The sequence below is a fragment of the Phacochoerus africanus genome, chromosome 3, assembly GCF_016906955.1.
Source record: "Phacochoerus africanus isolate WHEZ1 chromosome 3, ROS_Pafr_v1, whole genome shotgun sequence".
NCBI lineage: Eukaryota > Metazoa > Chordata > Mammalia > Artiodactyla > Suidae > Phacochoerus > Phacochoerus africanus.
This window is the reverse complement of record NC_062546.1, coordinates 125,095,388-125,116,243: the sequence shown is the minus strand read 5'-3', so window position 1 is coordinate 125,116,243 and position 20,856 is coordinate 125,095,388. Positions and strand designations below refer to the sequence as shown.

At 45.9% G+C, this 20,856-nt stretch overlaps 2 protein-coding genes across 5 annotated transcripts in view; one reads left to right on the top strand and one right to left on the bottom strand.

Annotated features, from left to right (window-relative positions):
• Positions 1-1,340: 1,340 nt before the first annotated feature.
• SFT2D3 (SFT2 domain containing 3) lies at positions 1,341-2,612 on the top strand. The gene has a single exon (XM_047772616.1). The coding sequence runs from the start codon at positions 1,380-1,382 to the stop codon at positions 2,037-2,039; it is 660 nt and encodes a 219-aa protein (XP_047628572.1). The 5' UTR covers positions 1,341-1,379; the 3' UTR covers positions 2,040-2,612.
• Positions 2,613-5,723: 3,111 nt separating this feature from the next.
• Positions 5,724-20,856, bottom strand: part of WDR33 (WD repeat domain 33) — a 120,077-nt gene continuing 104,944 nt past the window's right edge. The window contains exons 17-22 of one of the 4 annotated variants that reach the window (XM_047772607.1): positions 18,670-18,778; positions 14,814-15,252; positions 9,719-9,882; positions 9,536-9,628; positions 8,406-8,621; positions 5,724-6,370 (exon numbers count right to left, since the gene is read on the bottom strand). In XM_047772607.1, coding sequence (XP_047628563.1) covers positions 6,141-6,370; positions 8,406-8,621; positions 9,536-9,628; positions 9,719-9,882; positions 14,814-15,252; positions 18,670-18,778 — 1,251 coding nt within the window. In that variant the 3' untranslated portion in view covers positions 5,724-6,140. The remainder of the gene's footprint in view (positions 6,371-8,405; positions 8,622-9,535; positions 9,629-9,718; positions 9,883-14,813; positions 15,253-18,669; positions 18,779-20,856) is intronic. The other 3 variants (XM_047772610.1, XM_047772609.1, XM_047772611.1) reach the window with 3 other exon arrangements.

The window sequence follows — 20,856 nt, the reverse complement described above, 5'->3', positions numbered from 1 at the left end:
TGAAACTGAATTGTACTGTTTCTTTTTTTTTTTTTTTGCTTTTGCTTTTTAGGGCTGTACCCTCCGCATATCCAAGATCCCAGGCTACGTGTCTATTCAGAGCTACAGATTCCGGCCTGCCACAGCACCACAGGATCCGAGCTGCATCTTCGTCCTACACCACAGCTCACAGCAACCAACCCACTGGGCAAGGTCAGGAACTGAACCTGCATCCTCACAGATACCAGTTGGATTCATTTCCGCTGAGCCATGACAAGAACTCCTGATTTGCACTGTTCCTGCAAGAAAGAAAAGAAAAGAACAAAAGCAAAGAAAAAGCAGCCTCTTGGGTCAGGTCATCTGAGACACAGTGCTTGGTGCCCTGCAAAACACACTGCGCTTTCCTCCACCACAACACAGTGTCAGAGTGGCTTTGCTCATTGGACAAGTGGGCCAGGTTTTGGTTCAGGAAAACAGACAATGTTATGGGAATTTAATAGGGAAAATTGGTTATACAGATAACAGACTGAAAATCCAGACACAACAACAGCAGAAAGCCATTAATACCTACCTCTTCATATTGGACAAAGGAGTGTTGTTATCGGCTGGGGTCACCCAGGGGAAGCCAGTACCAGGTGGTAAGGCGCTAGTACAGCCAGACTCTGTAGACTGAGTTTCCCTTACCATTGGCTTTAGAGGCAGCCATCTCAGACCAGATGAGAGCAAGCTCATCAGAATGACCTGACATGTCAGGAAACTGGGACCCAGAAATGTCAGGAACACAGAACGGTGGACAAAAAATACATGACATGCCGCTTGAAAGACTCAAAAACATTGCCAAGCCTCTGCTAAAATGCGAGAAAAGCAAATTGGTGGGAGTGGCCAGTTAACTCTTCAACTCTGTAGCTTTCCCAAAGAAATTACCTAAAGTCCTGCAGTGAGGTTTTTAAAAAGTTAAATTTATTAAGATAGAGGTTAGCGTAATTATAAGAAACACGTAAGTCTGGAGTAGCCTCCCCATTTCCCCCAAAGGCAACATCTTGGAAAAACTACTGCACATCTCAACAGGATACAGATATCCATTAGGTCAAGATACATTAAGTATCCCTCAAGTTCTTTCATAGCCGCACAGACTCACCCCTCCCCCCAACTTTTAATGCTTCCACGATTTATCCAGGACTTAAGGGCGCCTACACCGTACCAAAGACTGCCGAGTGCCGGGACAAGTGAAACCTCCAGAACTAGCTTCAGGGTAGTCCGCTAAGACAGCAGATCCTTAGGCTCCGCCCCTTCCGTCATGGCCGACCAATAGCCGCTGGAGGGCCGAACCGTTTCCAACAGCAACTGAATAGAACCGGAAGCGGGCGGCAGTCCACCCCTCCCAGGAGCCGCTGTCCAAGATGGCGGACCTCCACCGCCAACTACAAGAGTATCTGGCGCAGGGGAAAGCGGGTGGGCAGGCGGCTGCTGAGCCACTGCTAGCCACAGGAGAGAAGGAGGAGCCCGAGGCGGGGGCCGGAGCGACGGGGGCGTGGTTGGGCCGCGCAGGCCTGCGTTGGACCTGGGCGCAGAGCCCTGCGGAGCCGGCGGCGGCGGCAGCAGGACCGACGTGCTTGCCAAGCCTGACGCGCACTCAGCGGCTGGTGGCGAGCGGGGTGTGCCTGCTAATGGCCGCGCTCTGCTTCGGCCTTGCTGCACTCTACGCGCCCGTGTTGCTGCTGCGCGCCCGCAAGTTCGCGCTGCTCTGGTCCCTGGGCTCGGTGCTGGCCCTAGCGGGCGGCATGATCCTGCGGGGCGGCGCTGCTTGCGAACGTTTGCTGCGCGGCGAGGAGGTGCCGTCGCGGCCGGCGCTGCTCTACGTGGCCGCGCTGGGAACTACGCTGTACGCGGCACTGGGTCTGCGCAGTACGTTGCTCACGGCGCTGGGCGCCTGCGCGCAGGTGGCCGCGCTGCTGGCTGGGCTCTGCGGACTGCTGCCCCGGGGCACAGGCACGGCGCTGCGCCTCACTCTTGGGCGCCTGGGCCCGGGCGCCGCCCTCGCCAAGGCGCTACCTGTGTGAGAGGCCTGGGGCCCGCACCATCGGAAAGGACGCATCGTCTGCTCCGGGACTCGCTGTCGGGAGATCACGCCAAGCCAGCCGCCGGAGCCCAGCGCCTGCCGAGCCGAGGACTGCAACCTCCGGTTCCCAGACCGCGCGGAGCAAATGCTCCTTGCCAGAGAATCTGTAAACGCTGAGCGGCTGTTAAAAACTGAGACTTGAGCAGTTTCGGAAGATCCTCGATTTCAGCGTTTTGTGCTATACTCGAGAGCACGTGCTGTGAAAACCAGATTTTGTTCTTAAATTGGCGATACGCTGTGAAATATTTAATGAGAAATTGCTTTTATGTTAACCGTGGTCTTACATTACACGCAGTAAAAATTGCTCTTCAGTTTTAATTAGTACTGCCCTTAGTACTTTTCTTAGACTTCTTATTCGTTTTATCCTTTAAAACATCCAGTGCAGCAGTTTAGCTACAGTAAACTTGTTTTCTTTGGCTCTTGGAAATTTTTTTCTTTATTTTGCAGTATGAGTGGATCCGTGAGTTCAACGCTGACTTTGGCTACTGGGACATTTTAAAAGTGCTTTAATTAAGATGATTTATCTCAGTTTTTTTTTTTTTTTCTTCACTTGGTGAAATGGTAAATATGGTGCTTTATAAAATTAAAGGAAAATTGGTTCTGTATTAGCTGATGGACCAAGAAGCATGGTTTCCAGTAAGGTGCATGTAAATGCTGAGAGGTCTATGGTCAGAACTGAGCTGGGGGACTCCTGGGAAACAAGATTAATTCTACATCCAGAGTTTCTGTATTTGACGGAAACCATGGATTTTTGCAAGGTGTAATATTTTCATTCCTAATTTTATCTTTTTTTTTTTGTCTTTTTAGGGCCTCACCTCGGCATATGAAAGTTCCCAGGTTAGGAGTCGAGTTGGAGTTGCAGCTGCCAGCCTACACTGAAGCCACAGCAACAGGATCCCAGCCACTTGTCTGCGATGTACACCACTGCACCACAGCTCACAGCAACGCAGGATCCTTAACCCACTGAGCAAAGCTAGGGATGGAACCCACATCCTCATGGAAACTTTAGTCGGGATTCCTCACAGCTAAGCCAAAATGGAAACTGCCTGATCTACTTTTTAACTATAGTTTATACTTTGTAATCATCTTAACGTAGTGTAAGATTCTTTGTATATCTAATTGCCAAATTTCCTTCATTTTAGGTTTAGCATTTTGGCCTAGGACCTTATTGCCTACCTTAATTTACTGCCAGAAAATGTAGGTTCAGTATTCTGGTGTGTCCAGAAAATTACATGTTTTGTCACTAGCTATATATTAACTAAGAAGTAAACTGTATTTAGAATTTTTAAGATTCTGTGCCAGTGGTTCTCAGTCCACATGAGAATTACTTGAAGAGCCAAAGCTCAGATCACTTCATTCAGAATCTCTGGGGTGGGAGCTGCACATCAGTATTTTTTTTAGAACTCTCCAGAGCTGATTCCTTTTTCAGCTAAAGTTGAGAATCACTTTTTTGGTACGTTGACTGCACGATTTGATATGTTTCCTGGGGCTGGATTCCAGTGTTGCCTAAAGAGGTTGTCGGGCAGCGATGGATCATTGCCTCTTCCTCCAGCCTCAATTTATATTCATAGGGCCTGATCAGTGTCCTAAGCCCTGCTCCAAGAAATGGACACTGGAGTTCCCGTCCTGGCGCAGTGGTTAACGAATCCAACGAGGAACCATGAGTTTGCGGGTTCGGTCCCTGCCCTTGCTCAGTGGGTTAACGATCCGGCGTTGCCGTGAGCTGTGGTGTAGGTTGCAGACGAGGCTCGGATCCCGCGTTGCTGTGGCTCTGGCGTAGGCCGGTGGCTACAGCTCCGATTCAACCCCTAGCCTGGGAACCTCCATATGCCACGGGAGTGGCCCAAGAAATAGCAACAACAACAAAAAAGACAAAAGACAAAAAAAAAGAAATGGACACTAAAGTGACCAACATCCACACTGTAGACTTACCCCTACCCCCCATATTCTCTAAGAATGCTGCCTTGTTCCCCTATCAATAAATAGGATCACCTACCTCAAGAGGAACCAGGAAAGTGTTTGTAAAAGCAAATCCATTGTTTTCAGGGAGTAATTTGTTTTTTTTACTATACCATTGGCCACTCTTAGTTAAGTCTGTTCTAGTTCTAAATTGGTCCAGAATTTGGATGGCTGAAGATCTTACAGTGTTCAGCCCATCTTCATGTTGACATTATTTTTAAAAAATTGTTTTCCCAGCATTTTCTCAAGAATTCACTGTTTGGGAGCCTAGCTTTTATAAAATTCAAAGCACAATGTATTGTATGTATTTTGACACTCATGCTTTAAGTGCGTATATATATTACAGACACCAAGTGTTTAATAAATATGTTTAGTTTTTTGTTTCTGTAAATGAATTCATTCTCAAAGTGTAATCTGGTTATCTGCTTATTGAGGTACTGTGTTTTTAAAGTTAATCCTTAAAATATTAGGATAAAGTTCCACATGAATCTCAGAAAAAAGAAGCCTAATCTCTATGTGGGTTTGCTCTCTAGATCCTTTTTAGCTTAGTTGATTACAACTTCTTTTTAAGCTGTATCAGTGGAGGACAAAGACTATCCTGAGCCTCCTAAATGTGTGATTGGATCGAGGTGCTGATAAATTCTTTTAAATTGTAAAGTGAAAATCACTTGTAGTCTCTAGGTTCTAACACCCTAAAAAAAGCAATGTGTGTGTACATTTTTTCTGCAGAAATAACTTAGCTTTCACCATTTTCTAAATTAACAGAGAACCAGTTAAGAGTTTTTTATATACTCTCCCAACCACGTCAATATCCCTTCTTCTAAGCAACTGCTGACACTTTTCAGCACCACTAAATCTGTCAAGTAAACTTGTCTCCGATGCTAAACTGAAGCTGGCAGAGTAATGAGATGTTAGGGTGACCACAGGACTCTTTTGAATAATAAAAGCTTGCTTTCTTTTTTTTCTTTTTTAGGCTGCACCTGTGGAATATATAGTTCCAAGGCCAGGAGTCAAATCAGAGCTGTAGCCGCCAGCCTATGCCACAGCCACAGCAACTCAGGATCAGAGCCGGGTCTTCGACTTAACACCACAGCTCACAGCAACTCGGGATCCTTAACTCACTGAGCGAGACCAGGGATCGAACTATACCTCATGGATACTAGTCAGGTTCGTTACCGCTGAGCCACAATAGGAACTCCAATCCATTACTTTTGTACTTAAAAACATTTTGTGAAATGACTTACAGTGTTCAAAGGGTATGCAGTTGATTTCTGCAACTTCAGGATCCTCTCATCAGAAAAAGGCAATTCAAGTCTAAGGTGTGATAACTAGGAGATGCAGCCCAGAGAGGCCCTACTTGGACTTCCAGAAGATTTTTTTTCTTCAATGTATAATTTTCCATCTGCCAGAGCAGGTCTAACTAATAAGGCTTTGAATCTACTTCAAACCATGTTATAGTTTCAAAGTATTTTTCACTTGACTACAAAAATGTGACAGAATGGCTGTGTAAGAATTTGTTTAAAACCAAAAGTTCACAGATGAATTTGGATGACTTAGAGATTCCCATCACATATGCTCACAAATATAAGCAATAATTGTACACCCCTCAGTAGACCAGATGCAACAGAAACTAAGAGGTTTCTCAAGGCAAGCACTTGACAACTAGTTGTTTTCTGTTAATTCTTGCGTAAATCACATTCTGTATTCATACAAAAACAACTTAATGTTTTTTCTCTGACAAACTGTACATATAGAAACAAATTTCCAAATGGGACATGAACTTAAATTTGTGGAGGTGCTCCATGTCTCGTGACACTTAAAAAAAAAAAAAGATTCCAGCTTTTATGTTCACAAACCCATGTGGGAGTCAGGGCAGTGAGGGTGGACAGACGAAGCAAGGCCGGCCACTCAAGAGCCAGCAGCAGTCTCTTCACCTTGAAGACCTCGTTAGGGGCTCCTGGGATTCAGCTGCCCCACAGAGTTCAGGGCTACATGGTGCAGGTTTCCTTTTGTTTCTCTTGGTAAGTCCACAAGAAGTTCTTAAATACTGTCCAGAGAGGCCTAGGGGTATTGACCCCCACCTCTACCGACCCCTTCCGCCCCCCCTTGAAGCGCCTCGCCTTGGCGGGCCAGAGTTCATGTTACTCCCTCTACCCCAGTTACTGCCACTCCGGCCCCCTCTAGAAGGGGTACCACTGCCTGGAGGACCCCCAAAAGGTTCATCTCTGTGGTATCCATCATGGTGATCTCCATCCAAGGAGCTGGAACGCCCGGACTTTGGCACTCTCTGAGAAGGTCCTGGGCCCCCTCGGCCTGAAACAAAACAGTGGTTTCACATGTGACTTGTTTTTAACGTCAGACTGTTAAATCAGTTAACTCCTAGTAGAAACTGTTACTCTATGGTGAAGGACAATGGGACACTACTGACGTGTGTGTGTGTGTGTGTGTGTGTGTGTGCTTTTTAGAGCTACACATGTGGAGGTTCTCAGGCTAGGGGACAAATTGGAGTGCAGCTACTGGCCTGGGCCACAGCCACACGGGATCCGAGCCCCGTCTGTGACCACAGCTCATGGCAACACTGGATCCTTAAGCCACTGAGCAAGGCCAGGGATCAAACCCATATCCTCAGGCATACTAGTCGGGTTCATTACCACTGAGCCACAATGGGAACTCCCCACTACTGACTTTTTTTTAAAAAAGCAGAGTTCTGAGGACATTAGCATGGCCCTCAGAGCACTGAACCATATGCCTCCACTTTTCTGGACCACTATCATTCCTGTTCTGGCTGGTGGCCATGCCCCTTAGCATCAACTAGATGCATGCTCCCCAAGGCTGAGAAGGAGATGATGGGAAGCCAAGAGATAAGCAGGGAGAACCTTCTGAAGGTCACAGTCATACTGGACCTCGCCTACCATCTACGAGAAGTTTATCTTCATCCTCCTATGCCACCATGGGTATTCCAGGGGGAGGTTTGAAAAGCAGTGACTTAACATTGGAAGCAACCAAGAAATGCAAACTGTTGATGGTGGTAACACAAATGCTCTAACCAGGAGAAGTGTTGTTATGATTATCCCACAATTATATAGCACTTTAAATTTCCCTTTAAAGAAATAAAATACCTCTTGAAAAACAAAAGCACAAAAACAATAGCTTTTATAATTATTTCTCCTAGAGATAGTTTTGCCTGTTCCAGTCTTGGATGCACAAACCTCTAGGCATCTTTAAAACTCTGGCTTTTAAAATTTTTGTTTTGAGATGGCAGGATTTGGTCACATCTCCCATAATACATTATCAGAACACTACTGCCTACTCTGCCTTAAATTTGTGAACAAATTTGAATCCAGTTAAGACACAGAAATGAGGAAAGCTAACCAAAGGAATGGTTTGGGCTTCTTACAAACCTCAGCCTTAGGCCCACCTGACGGCACCCCAGGCATAGAAGCTGTCAGCTAGGGTATCATTTCCATGCCAGCCATGCTGCCTCAGCCTGGGACTACAAAGGTGCCCTGAGTGGCCATACTCACCAGCAACAAAATTTGTGCCAGGGTGGGAAGAGGTACCAGTGACATGAGGTGATTTCTGAGGGCTTTGCACTGAGAACCAAACCATCAAGAACCAAAAGCCTAACTATGTAGAGAAGAAACAGCAACACGAGGCAGGTGAACTTGGGAGTGGAGCACAGGTGGGGCACTCAGGCAATCTCACCAGCAGCCTGCAAGGTACACCACACTGTGCGACTGACCAGCCTATCCTGAGACCACAGCTATAGTTGGCACTTGGTGGCTACTGCTCCTGGCTAAAAGTCAGCGCTGCCTCCAAAATACAGATCCAAAGTTTCAAGTTGTGGAAATAATCCATTATCCTCCTGAAAAAATAGTCCTTCCAGACCATATTCCCCAGTCTTTGGACTCTGGGCACAAGCAGAGTTCTTCCTGGGCCCAGAATGAAGAAAAAACATAGAACCTGAGAGAGGACAATTCTTCCTGCCACTGAGGGCTCAGAGCAGCCATCAGCAGAGAGCACACTTGCTAATTAGAGCAAGAGTCACACAGAAAGTACAATGAACAGAGAAACTGCTGGGACAATCTGAAAAAGAGCTGAGTGGAAAACATGAGCAAACCTGGGACTGCCAGAAGCAAATGGAGGAGACCTGCACAGGGGCTGAGCATGCGGTCACCCGAGGGCCGAGTGGAGAAAGGACCCTCATTATCCCAGTGAGGGACAGGCAGAACAGGCACACCCTGGGACAGAACTGGCCAGGAGATGAGGCTTCCCGGGACCCCCACAGCCTTCTAGGCAGGGCAGTGGTACCCACAGCTCCTGAACCGTAATCACCAGCCTCAATTACCTTTGCCTCCTCGGTCCTCAGAAGGACCCCCTGGGGCTTCCATTTCTCTATGCTCAGAGGTTCCTGGCCCGTCATGCCAGGGGCGCTTTCGGGGCGGTAGAGATGCCATGTCCATGCCTTGGAGAGAAGAGGACCGCTCTCTGCCAGCTGGGGAATGACCATCGTGAGGGGGGTGATCAGGGCGGGGAGCGTCACGGAAATGTTCATGACCTGGCCCTAAAATAGGAAACACAGGTCCACAAGGCTAAGAATCTGACATTCTTGTTATATTAAAGTACAATGTGACTACAAGCAGACAAATTATACTACTGAGAAGTAGCAACTTGCAAACCAATATTCACTCAGGCAAGAAACATTCTCTGAATACCCACCGTAGGCCAGTCACATCAAGAGAACACAAAAGAGGCGGAGATTAGAAATCAACATGCTTCCTAAAATAAGAGGAGCCAGGTGAGGTCCAGAAGAGGGTTTCCCAGACTTTTACTTTCAGAATGTCTTTACACTCTTAAAAATTACTGAGGAGGAGTTCCCGTCGTGGCGCAGTGGTTAACGAATCCAACGAGGAACCATGAGGTTGCGGGTTCGGTCCCTGCCCTTGCTCAGTGGGTTAACGATCCGGCGTTGCCCTGAGCTGTGGTGTAGGTTGCAGACGCGGCTCGGATCCCGCGTTGCTGTGGCTCTGGCGTAGGCCGGTGGCTACAGCTCCGATTCAACCCCTAGCCTGGGAACCTCCATATGCCGAGGGAGCAGCCCAAGAAATAGCAACAACAACAACAACAACAACAAGAAAAAAGACAAAAGACCAAAAAAAAAAAATTACTGAGGACCCCCAAAGAGATATCATTTACAAGAGTCCTAACAACATTTGCCATATTAGGAATTAAGGCTGAGAAAAAACTTCAATTCATTTAACTCTATTTTCCAAAAACAAAATAATTTACTGAAAAGGGTGGTAGTTAAACAAATCCCTTTAGTATCTGGGTCAAGAGGAGAAAACTGGCTTCTCCCATCTGCCTCCACGATCAGTCCACACTGGGGTAAAGATTTGAAGACAAGCCAGGGGTCCCCTGGGAGAGCCTCAGACCACACTGTATGAGTTGCCCTGGGCTACAAGCAACTCTGCTCCTTACCTGACTCTCTATTTCCATCCCAGGAGTCTGGTTTCCGTCCTCCTTCAAACCGGGGGAACTCATCAGGAGTGGGCAATAAGCCCTTCCTTCCTCCTACACAACAGAACAGACTATTTCAGGTGTGTTCACAGTAACCTAACTCTCCGCCCCTCTTCCCCCCCAGACCTGGGGTCCTCAACTCACCTCGAGGGGTACCCCGACCTCGACCTCTGAGATCTCTTCCTCGGGCTGCTTCATCAGCAGCATCAAAACTCTCCTCTGGTCCAAAGTCTTCAGGACCAGGAAAACCATCCCTTCCTCTGGGGGGAGCCCGGCCCTCATGTCTTGGGGGGGCTCCTCGTCTGAAGCTGTTAAGGGAAAGCAGCAGAATATTCACCTAATGGAATACTTGGTAGCTCTAAGTTCAGGTTTCAAAGAGGCATAATGATACAATGTTAAATGGGAAAAAAAAACAAACTAAGATTAAGTATTTTTTAAAGTACCCATTTTACAATCCCAATGTGACAGGCAAAAACAGGCAGAAAGGAAATGTATCAGAACGTAGGGTTGTTTTAACTTTCTTTAGGCTTTTAGCAATAATTGCGGTGAGATTTCTAAGTGCTTGTATCATGCCAAGTGCTTTACATGTATTATTTCATTTCATTTTATCCTCACAACCACCATATGAAACACACTATTAACTGTCTCAGTCATGATTTCGCTAAGGCTCAGAGAGCTTGTCGTTTATTTAAGGACACACAGAAGTGTTGGGATTTGAACTCAGCAGGTCTTGACACCCAGCCCAGGCTCCTTACCACTGCCTCACACATACTTTTCATATTACCATTTACATTTCTCTTTTTTTCTTGTCTTTTGTCTTTCTAGGGCCATGCCGAGGCATATGGAGTTTTCCAGGCTAGGGGGTGAGTTGGAGCTATAGCTGCCAGCCTACACCACAGCCACAGCAATGTGGGATCTGAGCCGTGTCTGGGACCTACACCACAGCTCACGGCAACGCCAGATCCTTAACCCACTGAGCAAGGGCAGGGATAGAAACTGCATCTTCACAGATATTAGTTGGGTTTGTTAACCACTGAGCCATGACGGGAACTTCATATTACCATTTACTTTTTTAAACAAACATCCATGATTTATATAATCAGAAAAAAGAGGGGCACAGATCCATGCCTGCCAACTGTACTTGACTTGCTTGGGGACACCCACTCTGCCATCTGCCCCAGCCCACAACCTCTACTCAGGGGCAGACCTGGTTGCCAAGAACTGCACCAATGGCGCCACCCCACAGCTGATTGGTATACAGGTAGGCAGCTGGCTGACGGGTAACCCACCCGCTGGCAAGCTGATAACCTGGTGCCTGGGCTGCTGGACAATTTCACTGTCCCTTAGGAGTTCTGGAACTGGGAAACTAAGTTGTCCAAGGGGGTTACTGAAGCAAGATCATTATGAGGGGCACTGGAGCTTAAGCAGCAGCCTGTGGGGAAGCAAAGAAAGGGGCCTGCCAGCAGGAAAGGTGCATGAGCACCTGAGAGGCCACGGAAATGGGGGCCCGTCTGCATGAGCTGCCTGCCTGTAGCTTCCTCTCTAGCCAGGCCTTCTGCTTTTTTTCCTGAGTTTCCAATCAGTTATCTTTTACTCCAACATTTTATTTTGAAAACTTTCAAATTTACAGTAAAGATGCAGCCCTAAAAAGCACATAAATAAATAACATGTAGTATTTAATACATAGAACACTTTGAATATCCCCAATTGTCCTCAAACTGTCCTCTACAGTTGTCTTTATAGATTTCAATCATGATCACACACTATTATTCAATGGTCATTTCTTTGGTCTACTTCACTCTACGACAGTTCCCCTCCTATGTGTTTTATCTTTCATGACCTTGACTTTTTTTTTTGCTTTTTAGGACTGCACCGGCCACATAAGGAAGTTCCCAGGCCCCAGGCCAGGGGTCTAATCGGAGCTACAGCTGCCAGCCTACGCCACAGCCAAGCAACACAGGATCCGAGCCATGAATGCCACCTACACCACAGCTCATGGCAATGCGGATCCTTAACCCACTGAGCAAGGCCAGGGATCGAACCCACAACCTCATGGTTCCTAGTTGGATTGTTTCCACTGCGCCACAATGGGAACTCCCTAACCTTGACATTTTTCTGAAGGGTCCATCCAGATGTTTCATAGAATGTTCCACAATTTAAATTTGTTTCCTCATGATTAGATTCAGGTAAAACATCTTTGGCAAAAACTTCTTATATACCTTCACAGTGACGCCAGCCTGACTCATTATGAGGTAAAAGTGGCATGGCAATCAAATTTCATTGTTGCAAAGGTACATTTTTTTCTTTGCAATTAAGTAATCTGTGGGGTGACACTTTGGTATTATGAGACTATCCTGATTCTCCACAATCTTTTGCTCAGTGGCTTTTAGCATCTACTGATGATCCTTGTCTGAATTATGGCACTGATTGCTTAAAAGAAATAATAATGCTAATTCTACTCCTCCTATTCCATTTATAACTCAGTGATTTACTGCAAAAAGAGCTTTTCCTTTTTCACTTCACCATTCCAGCTATCTAGCCATCTTTTCATATCTTTCTTGTCCTGAGGTAATTTAATGAGCCATGCTCCTGCAAGCAAAGGGGGTGTTCCCCCAGATGCTGGCTGAAATAAACACCTAAGGTGAGGGTAGAACTGACAGGTGGAGGAGATGAGTGAAGCACTATTACCCTGAGACAGATTCAGGGAAGAACCCTTCAAAACATCAGGACTCTTTTCTTGCCCATGCATCCGTCATACAACTGCCCTAGCTACAAAAGGAAGGGGGGACCTAATGTTTGTGTACCCCCTTCTCCCCTGCAAAATTCCTATGCTAAAGCCCTATCTCCCAAAGTGGTTTTAGAAATGGGCCTTTGAGAGTTCAAGAGTTAGATGAGGTTCTGCAGGTGGGGCCCCATGATGGGATTAGTGCCCTTATAGAGACACCAGTGACAGCCTGCTTACTCTCTCTTCCCTATATGCAAGGGCAACAGGAGAAGGTGGCTATCTGCAAGCCAGGAAGAGAAGTCTCACCAGAAACATACCCTGCTAGACCCTGATCTGGAACCTCCAGTACTTAGTACTGTGAGAAAATTGATTTCTTTTGTTTAAGGGCCATACTCCATGGTATTTGTTATGGCAGCCCAAGCTGAGTGGTGCACCTCCTGATGAATGAGCCCTCTCAAATGCATCTCCCCCTTTAACAGATTCATTTACCCAACAGTTACTGAGCACCTATGGTGTCACTACTACTGCTCTAAGTGCTAAGGATTTGCCCTCAGGAAGCTGTCATGCTTCTGGGAGATACAAGTAATACAGAAATAAACACATCACTTAATGTCAAGCAGTGCTAAGTGCTATGAAGAAATATAAAGCAGGGTAAAAGGTACAGCAGAAGGGGAGAGCTAAGTGGAGTGAGCCACAACCATCTAGGAGGCTGTGCTCCGGCAGAGGAAAGAGCAAGCAAAATGGGAACAGGACATGGTGGGCATATTTGAAGAGAAGCTGCAAACAGCACAAGAGTCTAGGCATCGGTCTGACATTGACAGATGAAATGTAACACAAACTGAAGCACAGTAAAATCTGAAACTTTGGACAAGATGCAGAGGTTCAAGAAATCAAAGTTATGTTGATGCCAAAGCCAACATAAAAAGCCATTTCAAGGAGTGAATATGAGGATATCTGTAAGAAAACTCTTAAAATCTCTTTATTAAAAACCCCGGAGTTCCCGTCGTGGCGCAGTGGTTAACGAATCCAACTAGGAACCATGAGGTTGCGGGTTCGGTCCCTGCCCTTGCTCAGTGGGTTAAGGATCTGGCGTTGCCGTGAGCTGTGGTATAGGCCGGGGGCTACAGCTCCGATTTGACCCCTAGCCTGGGAACCTCCATATGCCTCAGGAGCGGCCCAAAGAAATAGCAAAAAGACAAAAAAAAAAAACAAAAAAAACCCTCCCCTCTCCAGAGTTCCCATTGTGGCTTAGCAGGTTAAGAACCTAACTAGTATCCATGAGGTTGCAGGTTCGATCCCTGACCTCACTCACTGGGTTAAGGATCCAGCGCAGGTTGCAGATGTGGCTTGGATCTGGTGTTGCTGTGGCTGTAGGGTGGGCTGGCAGCTGCAGCTCCAATCGACCCCCATCCTGGGAACTCCCATATGCCAAAGGTTCAGCTGTAAAAGGAAAAATAAACAAACAAAAAAACCCTGACAGCTTCTCCTCTTAACCCCTGTCTTTCACCCTCCCTGGCCATACTGTCAGCCACTCTTTTCTAACACACCCCATGAGAATGGAGTGCCAACCCTTAACTCAAATACCTGCTAGCAACAGCAGTAAGAACTGTGATGGGAAAAGACATGGGAGAGATGACTGGGGCAGTCAGGGCAGGAGTGCAGAACAGCACAGCATGGGCACCGCAGGTGGATAGCCCAGGCCATCAGCTGCTCTCACTTAGCACCCGTGGGCCTTCCAAAGACAAGGAACTGCTCTGGCTCTCAGTGTCATCCCTGCTCTATAAATGCTGACAGTTAACACCTACCTCACAATTCACCGAAGTAACATCAATTATTATCATCATTGATTATTCTGAGCCTTACTTGAGATTTCACCAATTATCTTTTTTTCTCCTTACTTCCTTTATTTCATTTCTTAGGTGTTCAAACCTAACCTCGACCTAATTTGAGTTTAACAGCAAGATTATTTTTCAGTTTGACTGGGTTTTGTTAAGATCTTTAGGCAAGTACGCACAAACTATCTATCTAAGCAATTCCTTTATTTTCCATCTAGAGATTTGGCTCATATTTCATCATTCCAAACAAGGGAACCTGGGGATTTCTAACCAAATCCAAGAACCTTTATAGTAGACTGCTCCTCCTATCTATTTAAAAGAACCAAAAAATTAACAAAAAGAAGAATGTTTCTCAGAGTTCCCTTGTGGCATGGCGGGTTAAGGATCCAGGGTCGTCACTGCTGTGGCTCGGGTTCAATCTCTGGCCCAGAAACTTCCACATGCCATGGGTGTGGCCAAAAAAAAAAAAAAAGCAAAGAAAAAGATAAAGATTTCTAAGTTGTAGAGACAAAAAAGAACCATATAACAGATGGTATTTGAGTATATATATAAATACACAAATATATATAAAATACAAAACCTATCGAGGGTAGGGTACTCTCTCCCCAAGTGAAAGAGGAATGAGACTTTTGTAGAGCTCCAGGGAAGAAGAAATGGACCCACAGAGTATCTATCCCACCTTTCTTCTCTGCGCCCTCGAAAACGTGGGTCCTCAGGATCCCGAGGGAAGCGTTCGTCTCCAGGTCTGCGGCTTTCCCACGCCCCTGGAGGGCCCCGGGCCGCACCCCGGCCATCGCCATCACTGAACTCCCTGTGATCAGGAGGAAATGGAGGCCCGGGGCCCCCCCGCCTCCACTTCTCTTCTTGTGGTAAAGGTCCTCCTCGCCCTTCAAATTCACGTAACCGGTGGCCAAAGCGCTTGTCGGGGTGGAAGTCATCAGGTCTGCTGAAGTCGTCAGGGAAGTCAGGGTGAGGGCCGCGCCTGTCGGGGGGACCTCTGCAGTCCTGGCCGCCCCGGAAAGGCCCCCTCTCAGGCCCATGTTCAGGCCCACCACTCTGCTCGTGCCGCCTCTCTGACATTGGGCCCATGTGATGGTTTGGAGGGCCTCGGGAGTCACCTGAAGGAAATAAAACTGATTTTGACATTGTCTTCCAGGAATCCTGCCGGTACAGGTCTGATTCTCAGCATCTTAAAATTTTCGAATGCATTCTTTTATTGCAAATGTTTTCCCTCCCTGGTTCCCAGCATACTTAGGAGACAAATGTCCCTAAAGCTGATATTATATCATGAGAAAAGCAAAGGTTTGAGGGTAGGATTTCAACTTCCTCAGTCACTAGCTAAGCAACTTGACCCAGAGGAAACCTGGCTGCTGTGAAGATTCACTTAAAAAACATAAGAGCCTCACAGGCATAAGAATAAGCCTCCCTTCCTACCTTCATTCCTTAGTGATTCTGTTGGACCAGCCTGCTCCACCCCTCCCTCCCCCAGAGAAGGCAGCAGGGAAATCAGGCTCAAGGCTGGGAAGCCCAGTACAAAGAATTTGCTCTGTTTGGAAAAGCCTGCAGAGCCCACCACTGGGTCACTGGGGCCATACCACACTGCATTCGTGTCACTCCTCAAGTCCTAGGTTCATTTAACTTGATTGGTTAACTCATACTTTGATACTTAACAAAATCCTCTGTAAGGTACATGGGCCTCTCCAGTGACTGCCTGTGACCAAAACTTCACCATCCTTCAGTTTCAGGTTTTGTATAAACACTTTCTCTGACCCTCTCTATGAATGATCTCCCTCATCGATAATATTACCACCATTCTTTGCCAGTAACATTTGGAAGTCTATTAAAGTTTTTTTTGTTTGTTGGTTTGTTTTTGTTTTTTTGTCTTTCATTTTCTAGGGCCGCACCTGCGGTATGTGGAGATTCCCAGCCTAGGGGTCTAATTGCAGCTATAGCCACCGGCCTACGCCAGAGCCACAGCAATGCCAGATCCGAGCCACGTCTGCGACCTACACCATTGCTCACGGCAATGCTGGATTGTTAACCCACTAGGCAAGGCCAGGGATCAAACCTGCAACCTCAGGGCTCCTAGTCGGATTCGTTGAGCCATTGAGCCATTACGGGAACTCCTTAAAGAAGTTTTTAAAAATATTTTATTATCTGTAATATATTCAAAGTTCAGACTGAAAATGAACAGAGCCCAAGTCCATCTAGTTCATCTCCTACAGCTTTGAAGAGATTTACTTTCCTGGCTACTGATTACTGCAGCCATCGTAAATGTACACCTGTTTTCTGTCAATATACAATTTAAATCAAATATTTTTAAAAAGTAGATAGCAAAGGGACACTCTTCCTTCTAAAACAACTGACTTGTAGAAATGAAATTTCTCTATTTGTCCAGCCCATGCCTTTTACTGCTTTTCCCCAGCAAAAAGGATGACCTTCCTTTCCTTACATCACAGTCAGCCACAATTCTTACCCTTCCAATGCCCTTCCTCTTTCATTTTTATTCATTTCCCTTGGCCATTTCAATTTCTCCTCACCATTCAACGTGTAAAAAACTTGGAAATCTCAGTATAAAAATACACATTAGAAGGACTTTCTCTTTCTCGTAAGCTTTTCCTGTTCCTTCTGCTTTCTCTCCCTTCAATTAACCCATTCCTCAGCATGCTGAGGAAAGCGCCTCCTATGCTGCCTCTTGGTAAACGCCCCCTCACTTCTCAGTATGTTCCTGCAGCTCATGGTGCCTTCTCTACCTTCATGTTGCTTGGACTTGTTGTGACCTCAGACAGAGCAGACCTTCGACCTGAGGAAGCTGAACACATTCCATTCAGACTTACCTATGAATAATAATCCTCCCATTACCTCTATCTGCTTAAAAGTACCCTGGCTCCTCCAAGGAAAGAAACCCACCACTACAAATTAGAAGGGATGTGGCCCCCGGTGATGGGGCGGCGGCGCTGGTTAATCCAGTAGGGGATGGCAGGGCCACTTTCTCGGCTCTCCCTTCTCCCTTTGGTCCCTGGGAGGAGAAAGAGAGGAGGAAGAGAAAGAGAGAGAGAAGTAAAGAGAAAAAGGGGAAGAGCAAGGAGGAGAGGGAAGGAGGTGGAGACAGACACAGGTGGGGGAGAGGGAGAGAGGCAGGCTCTCAGTTCGCTGGTGGCTGTACCTTGTAGGTAACAGACTTCTTTTCTTAGGGTCCCCACAGCCAAAGATTGGTTCTTGATGCTTTCTTTCTCTTTTTTCCCTGTCCATACAATGAAACTAAACATTCTCCTAATTCCTGTACCTATCCCTTTCCTACCTCTGATAACTCCTATAAATTCAAGACTAAGCTTTAAATTCCCAAAGTCCTCAGGCTGCAAATACTGACCAGGACTTCTGTTAATCTGATCAAATGGGGGTAAGAAACCTAACATGTACCACAAGGCGCTGTGAGCTTAGGCAATTAAGTTACAAGGGATTGGAGTTCCCATCATGGCTCAGCGGTAATGAACCTGACCAGTATCCATGAGGACTTGGGTTCGATCCCTGGCCTCGCTCTGGCATTGCCACAAGCTGCAGCACAGGTTGCAGATACAGTGTTGCTATTGCTGTGGTATAAGCCAGCAGCTACAGCTCTGATTTGACCCCTAGCCTGGGAACATCCATATGCCATAGCTGTGGCCCTAAAAAGATTTTTTTTTTTTAAAGTTACGAAGGGTGGAGTTCTTTGCAGTGCCATCCCCACAATACTCCTGGTTCTCTGGTTTACGTCTTCCCATGAAAAGGTCCACAGTCCCTCACAGTCCCATCCTCAAACTCTCCTCTCCATCCAACAGCTGCCCCTACTCACTTCTGCCCCAGTTCTTCCTGCAGATTTGTGAGCACTGAATGCCTCAGCAAAACGAGGGACTGGGGCTCTGGCATGTGCCCTCTTTCAACTCTTAAGGGTGATTCTTAACTTCCAAATAGCCTCACATCTCACAATGACAATCCTCAACTCTGTGCTTTTCATAGTATCAACAATCAGGCAAAAACATTCATAGTATCAACAATCAGGCAAAAACACATTGGTACATGGCTTTCTTCTTTGCAAAGGGTGCAGAACAATGTAACCAGCTAAAGAATTCAATATATGACACAATTTGAAGGGAGAAAGGAGGCAATATTAAAAACACTATTAATTCTTTATCCCATCAAAAACTTAGAAACTGTTGAGCTCTCTGTACTTGCATTCAATTAGCACAGGAACCACTCCCATTCCCAGGAGATGGACAAGGCGGCCTGTGGCACAGGCCCTGCTCCTGGGGACTGTCCAAGTGGTTATGCCGCCCACTTCTGGTAGAGAGGAGCTATTTCCTCTGGGCAGCGTTTTGGCTATAACTGAAGCACATCTAAGAAAGCAACCTAAGATAAAGCTATTACCTGAGTTGACTCTGCTCTTGTTTTTCCTAGAGGTTCATGTGACCATTCTATCAGTTACTTACCAATAAAACTATTGTAAGATTTACCCAAAGAAGGAATATAACCTCTTATTCAGCCGAGCAGATATTTACCTTTGTTAGGGCCAGGTCCTTGTCCAGGGTTAAGAGGGGGGATGCGACCTTGTGCTCCCTGCTGCCCTAGGCCTGGTATCAGGGGTGGGGGGCCTGCGTTCTGTCCTTCCTGAAAAGATGTTTTTAAAGCGGGGGTGTGAAAACAAAGGCTTGTGCTTCATGAACAGCAATTTTATCATAATGTGACAAGATAAAAACACTAGGTTGCCCCAAAACTTTCAGCAATAAATACATAGCTAGTGACATTATAGCAAAATTGTCCTTAAATTGAGGGAAAGGGGGAGTTCCCACTGTGGTGCAGCCAAAACAAATCCAACTAGTATCCATGAGGATGTAAGTTCAATCTCTGGCCTCGCTCAGTGGGTTAAGGATCTGGCGTTGCCGTGAGCTGTGGTGTAGGTCACAGATGGGGCTCGGATCTGGCGTTGCTGTGGCTGTGGTGTAGGCCTGCAGCTGTAGCTCTGATTCGACCCCTAGCCTGGGAACTCCCATATGCTGCAGGTGCAGCCCTAAAATGGCAAAAAGGAAAAAAAAAAAAAAATGAGGGAAAGGAGATACTCCTCCGACCATAATAAAAGGATATACTTATATTTTAAACCTACTGACAAGTTTTATTTAAAGCTAGATCTTTACTTATAATGCCAAATGAGAACCTCAATAGAAAGCTGGAAATCATAACATAAAAACCACAACACTCTGCACAGAGGAGGAACTTCTGGCAAAAGTAAAGACCTAGGAGTTCCTGTTGTGGCGCAGCGGTTAACGAATCTGACTAGGAACCATGAGGTTGAGGGTTCCGTCCCTGCCCTTGCTCAGTGGGTTAAGGATCTGGCGTTGCCATGAGCTGTGGTGTAGGTTGCAGATGCGGCTCGGATCTCGCGTTGCTGTGGCTCTGGCATAGGCCGGCAGCTACAGTTCTGATTAGACCCCTAGCCTGGGAACCTCCATGTGCCACGAGAGCAGCCCAAGAAATGGCAAAAAGACAAAAAAAAAAAAAAAAAAGGTAAAGACCTAGAAGCCTGCCGGGACAGGTAAACTCTGCTCTTGTATCCATGACTCCTTTCAGCTATAGAAAATAATCCATCCTCTCAAAAGATTAGCTGCGTTTGAAAGGTGGGGAACAGGACAGGGTTCCTGATAAGCAAACTGTTCATTCACTGCTCTCTCCTTCACTCCATCTTATCTCTACTGTCTGATTCCTGTAGCTCAGGACCCACTGCTCATTCCCAGCTATGTCACCCAGGATCTCAGGTTCATGGATTCCGGCAGCTTCTGCTCTGATCCTCTTAATCTTCTTGCTCTGCAACCCCAGGGCTCAATCCCAGCTTGTCCCTAGTCCTACTATTCTGTCATGTGACCTAGCCATATCTAAATTCTATTTATTCCCCAGACTGTCCAGTGACCTTGGATCTAGTCTCTTGACAAATAAATACACAATCAAATAAATATCTAGTCATTCCTTCATATAAAAAATGCATTTAGTGACTGGACCTACCACAAGAACAGCACAGTTTCAAAACTATCAACAGCAAAACTGCTTTCATAATCCAAACTAGTTACATGAAAAAGCAGCTATGAGCAGATACTCATTACAGCAATGAAGTTATAAATGGCCATCATTAACTCAATACCAGTGATTTCCATCCTCCTCTGTTTCTTGTCCCTTTTACTTGAGGACAGCTCTTATCAACATCTTTCATGCTATTACCTTAACACTGGAAACAAATTCTTTTAAATTTAACCAATTAAAGCAACTGGTTTAAATAACTAACCTGGTCAAAGTAGAGTCACATTTTAGCATATTAGAAATATGAGCAAAGATTTTCATCAGGCAACTTGTGAGATCTGAAATGCCCTAAAATGTATTAAAGTTCCATTGTCATTCTACCAATATATTCTACAGGTCAATTCCATTTTTTAGAGTCATTTCGCTTTTCATATATAAAATCTTTTACCACATGATACAATAAAGTTACTGAATTGTCCCCAACAGACCTGTCCTCTTGAATCTGACATGTGTATAATTTTAGTCATAAGGTGGTAGCTGAAGTTCATTAAGTTTTTATCCTTCAAAATGAAAACTGTTAATTCACTAACATAGGTTGGGTAGGTAAATATTATAAACATACAAATATAGTCTGTATTAATAAAATATATAACACTTTAGTTTTAGGACAGTTCATGATA

Bases quoted from the DNA above. Each gene is read 5' to 3' on its own strand.
- SFT2D3 (XM_047772616.1), top strand. From the start codon at position 1,380: ATGGCGGACCTCCACCGCCAACTACAAGAGTATCTGGCGCAGGGGAAA.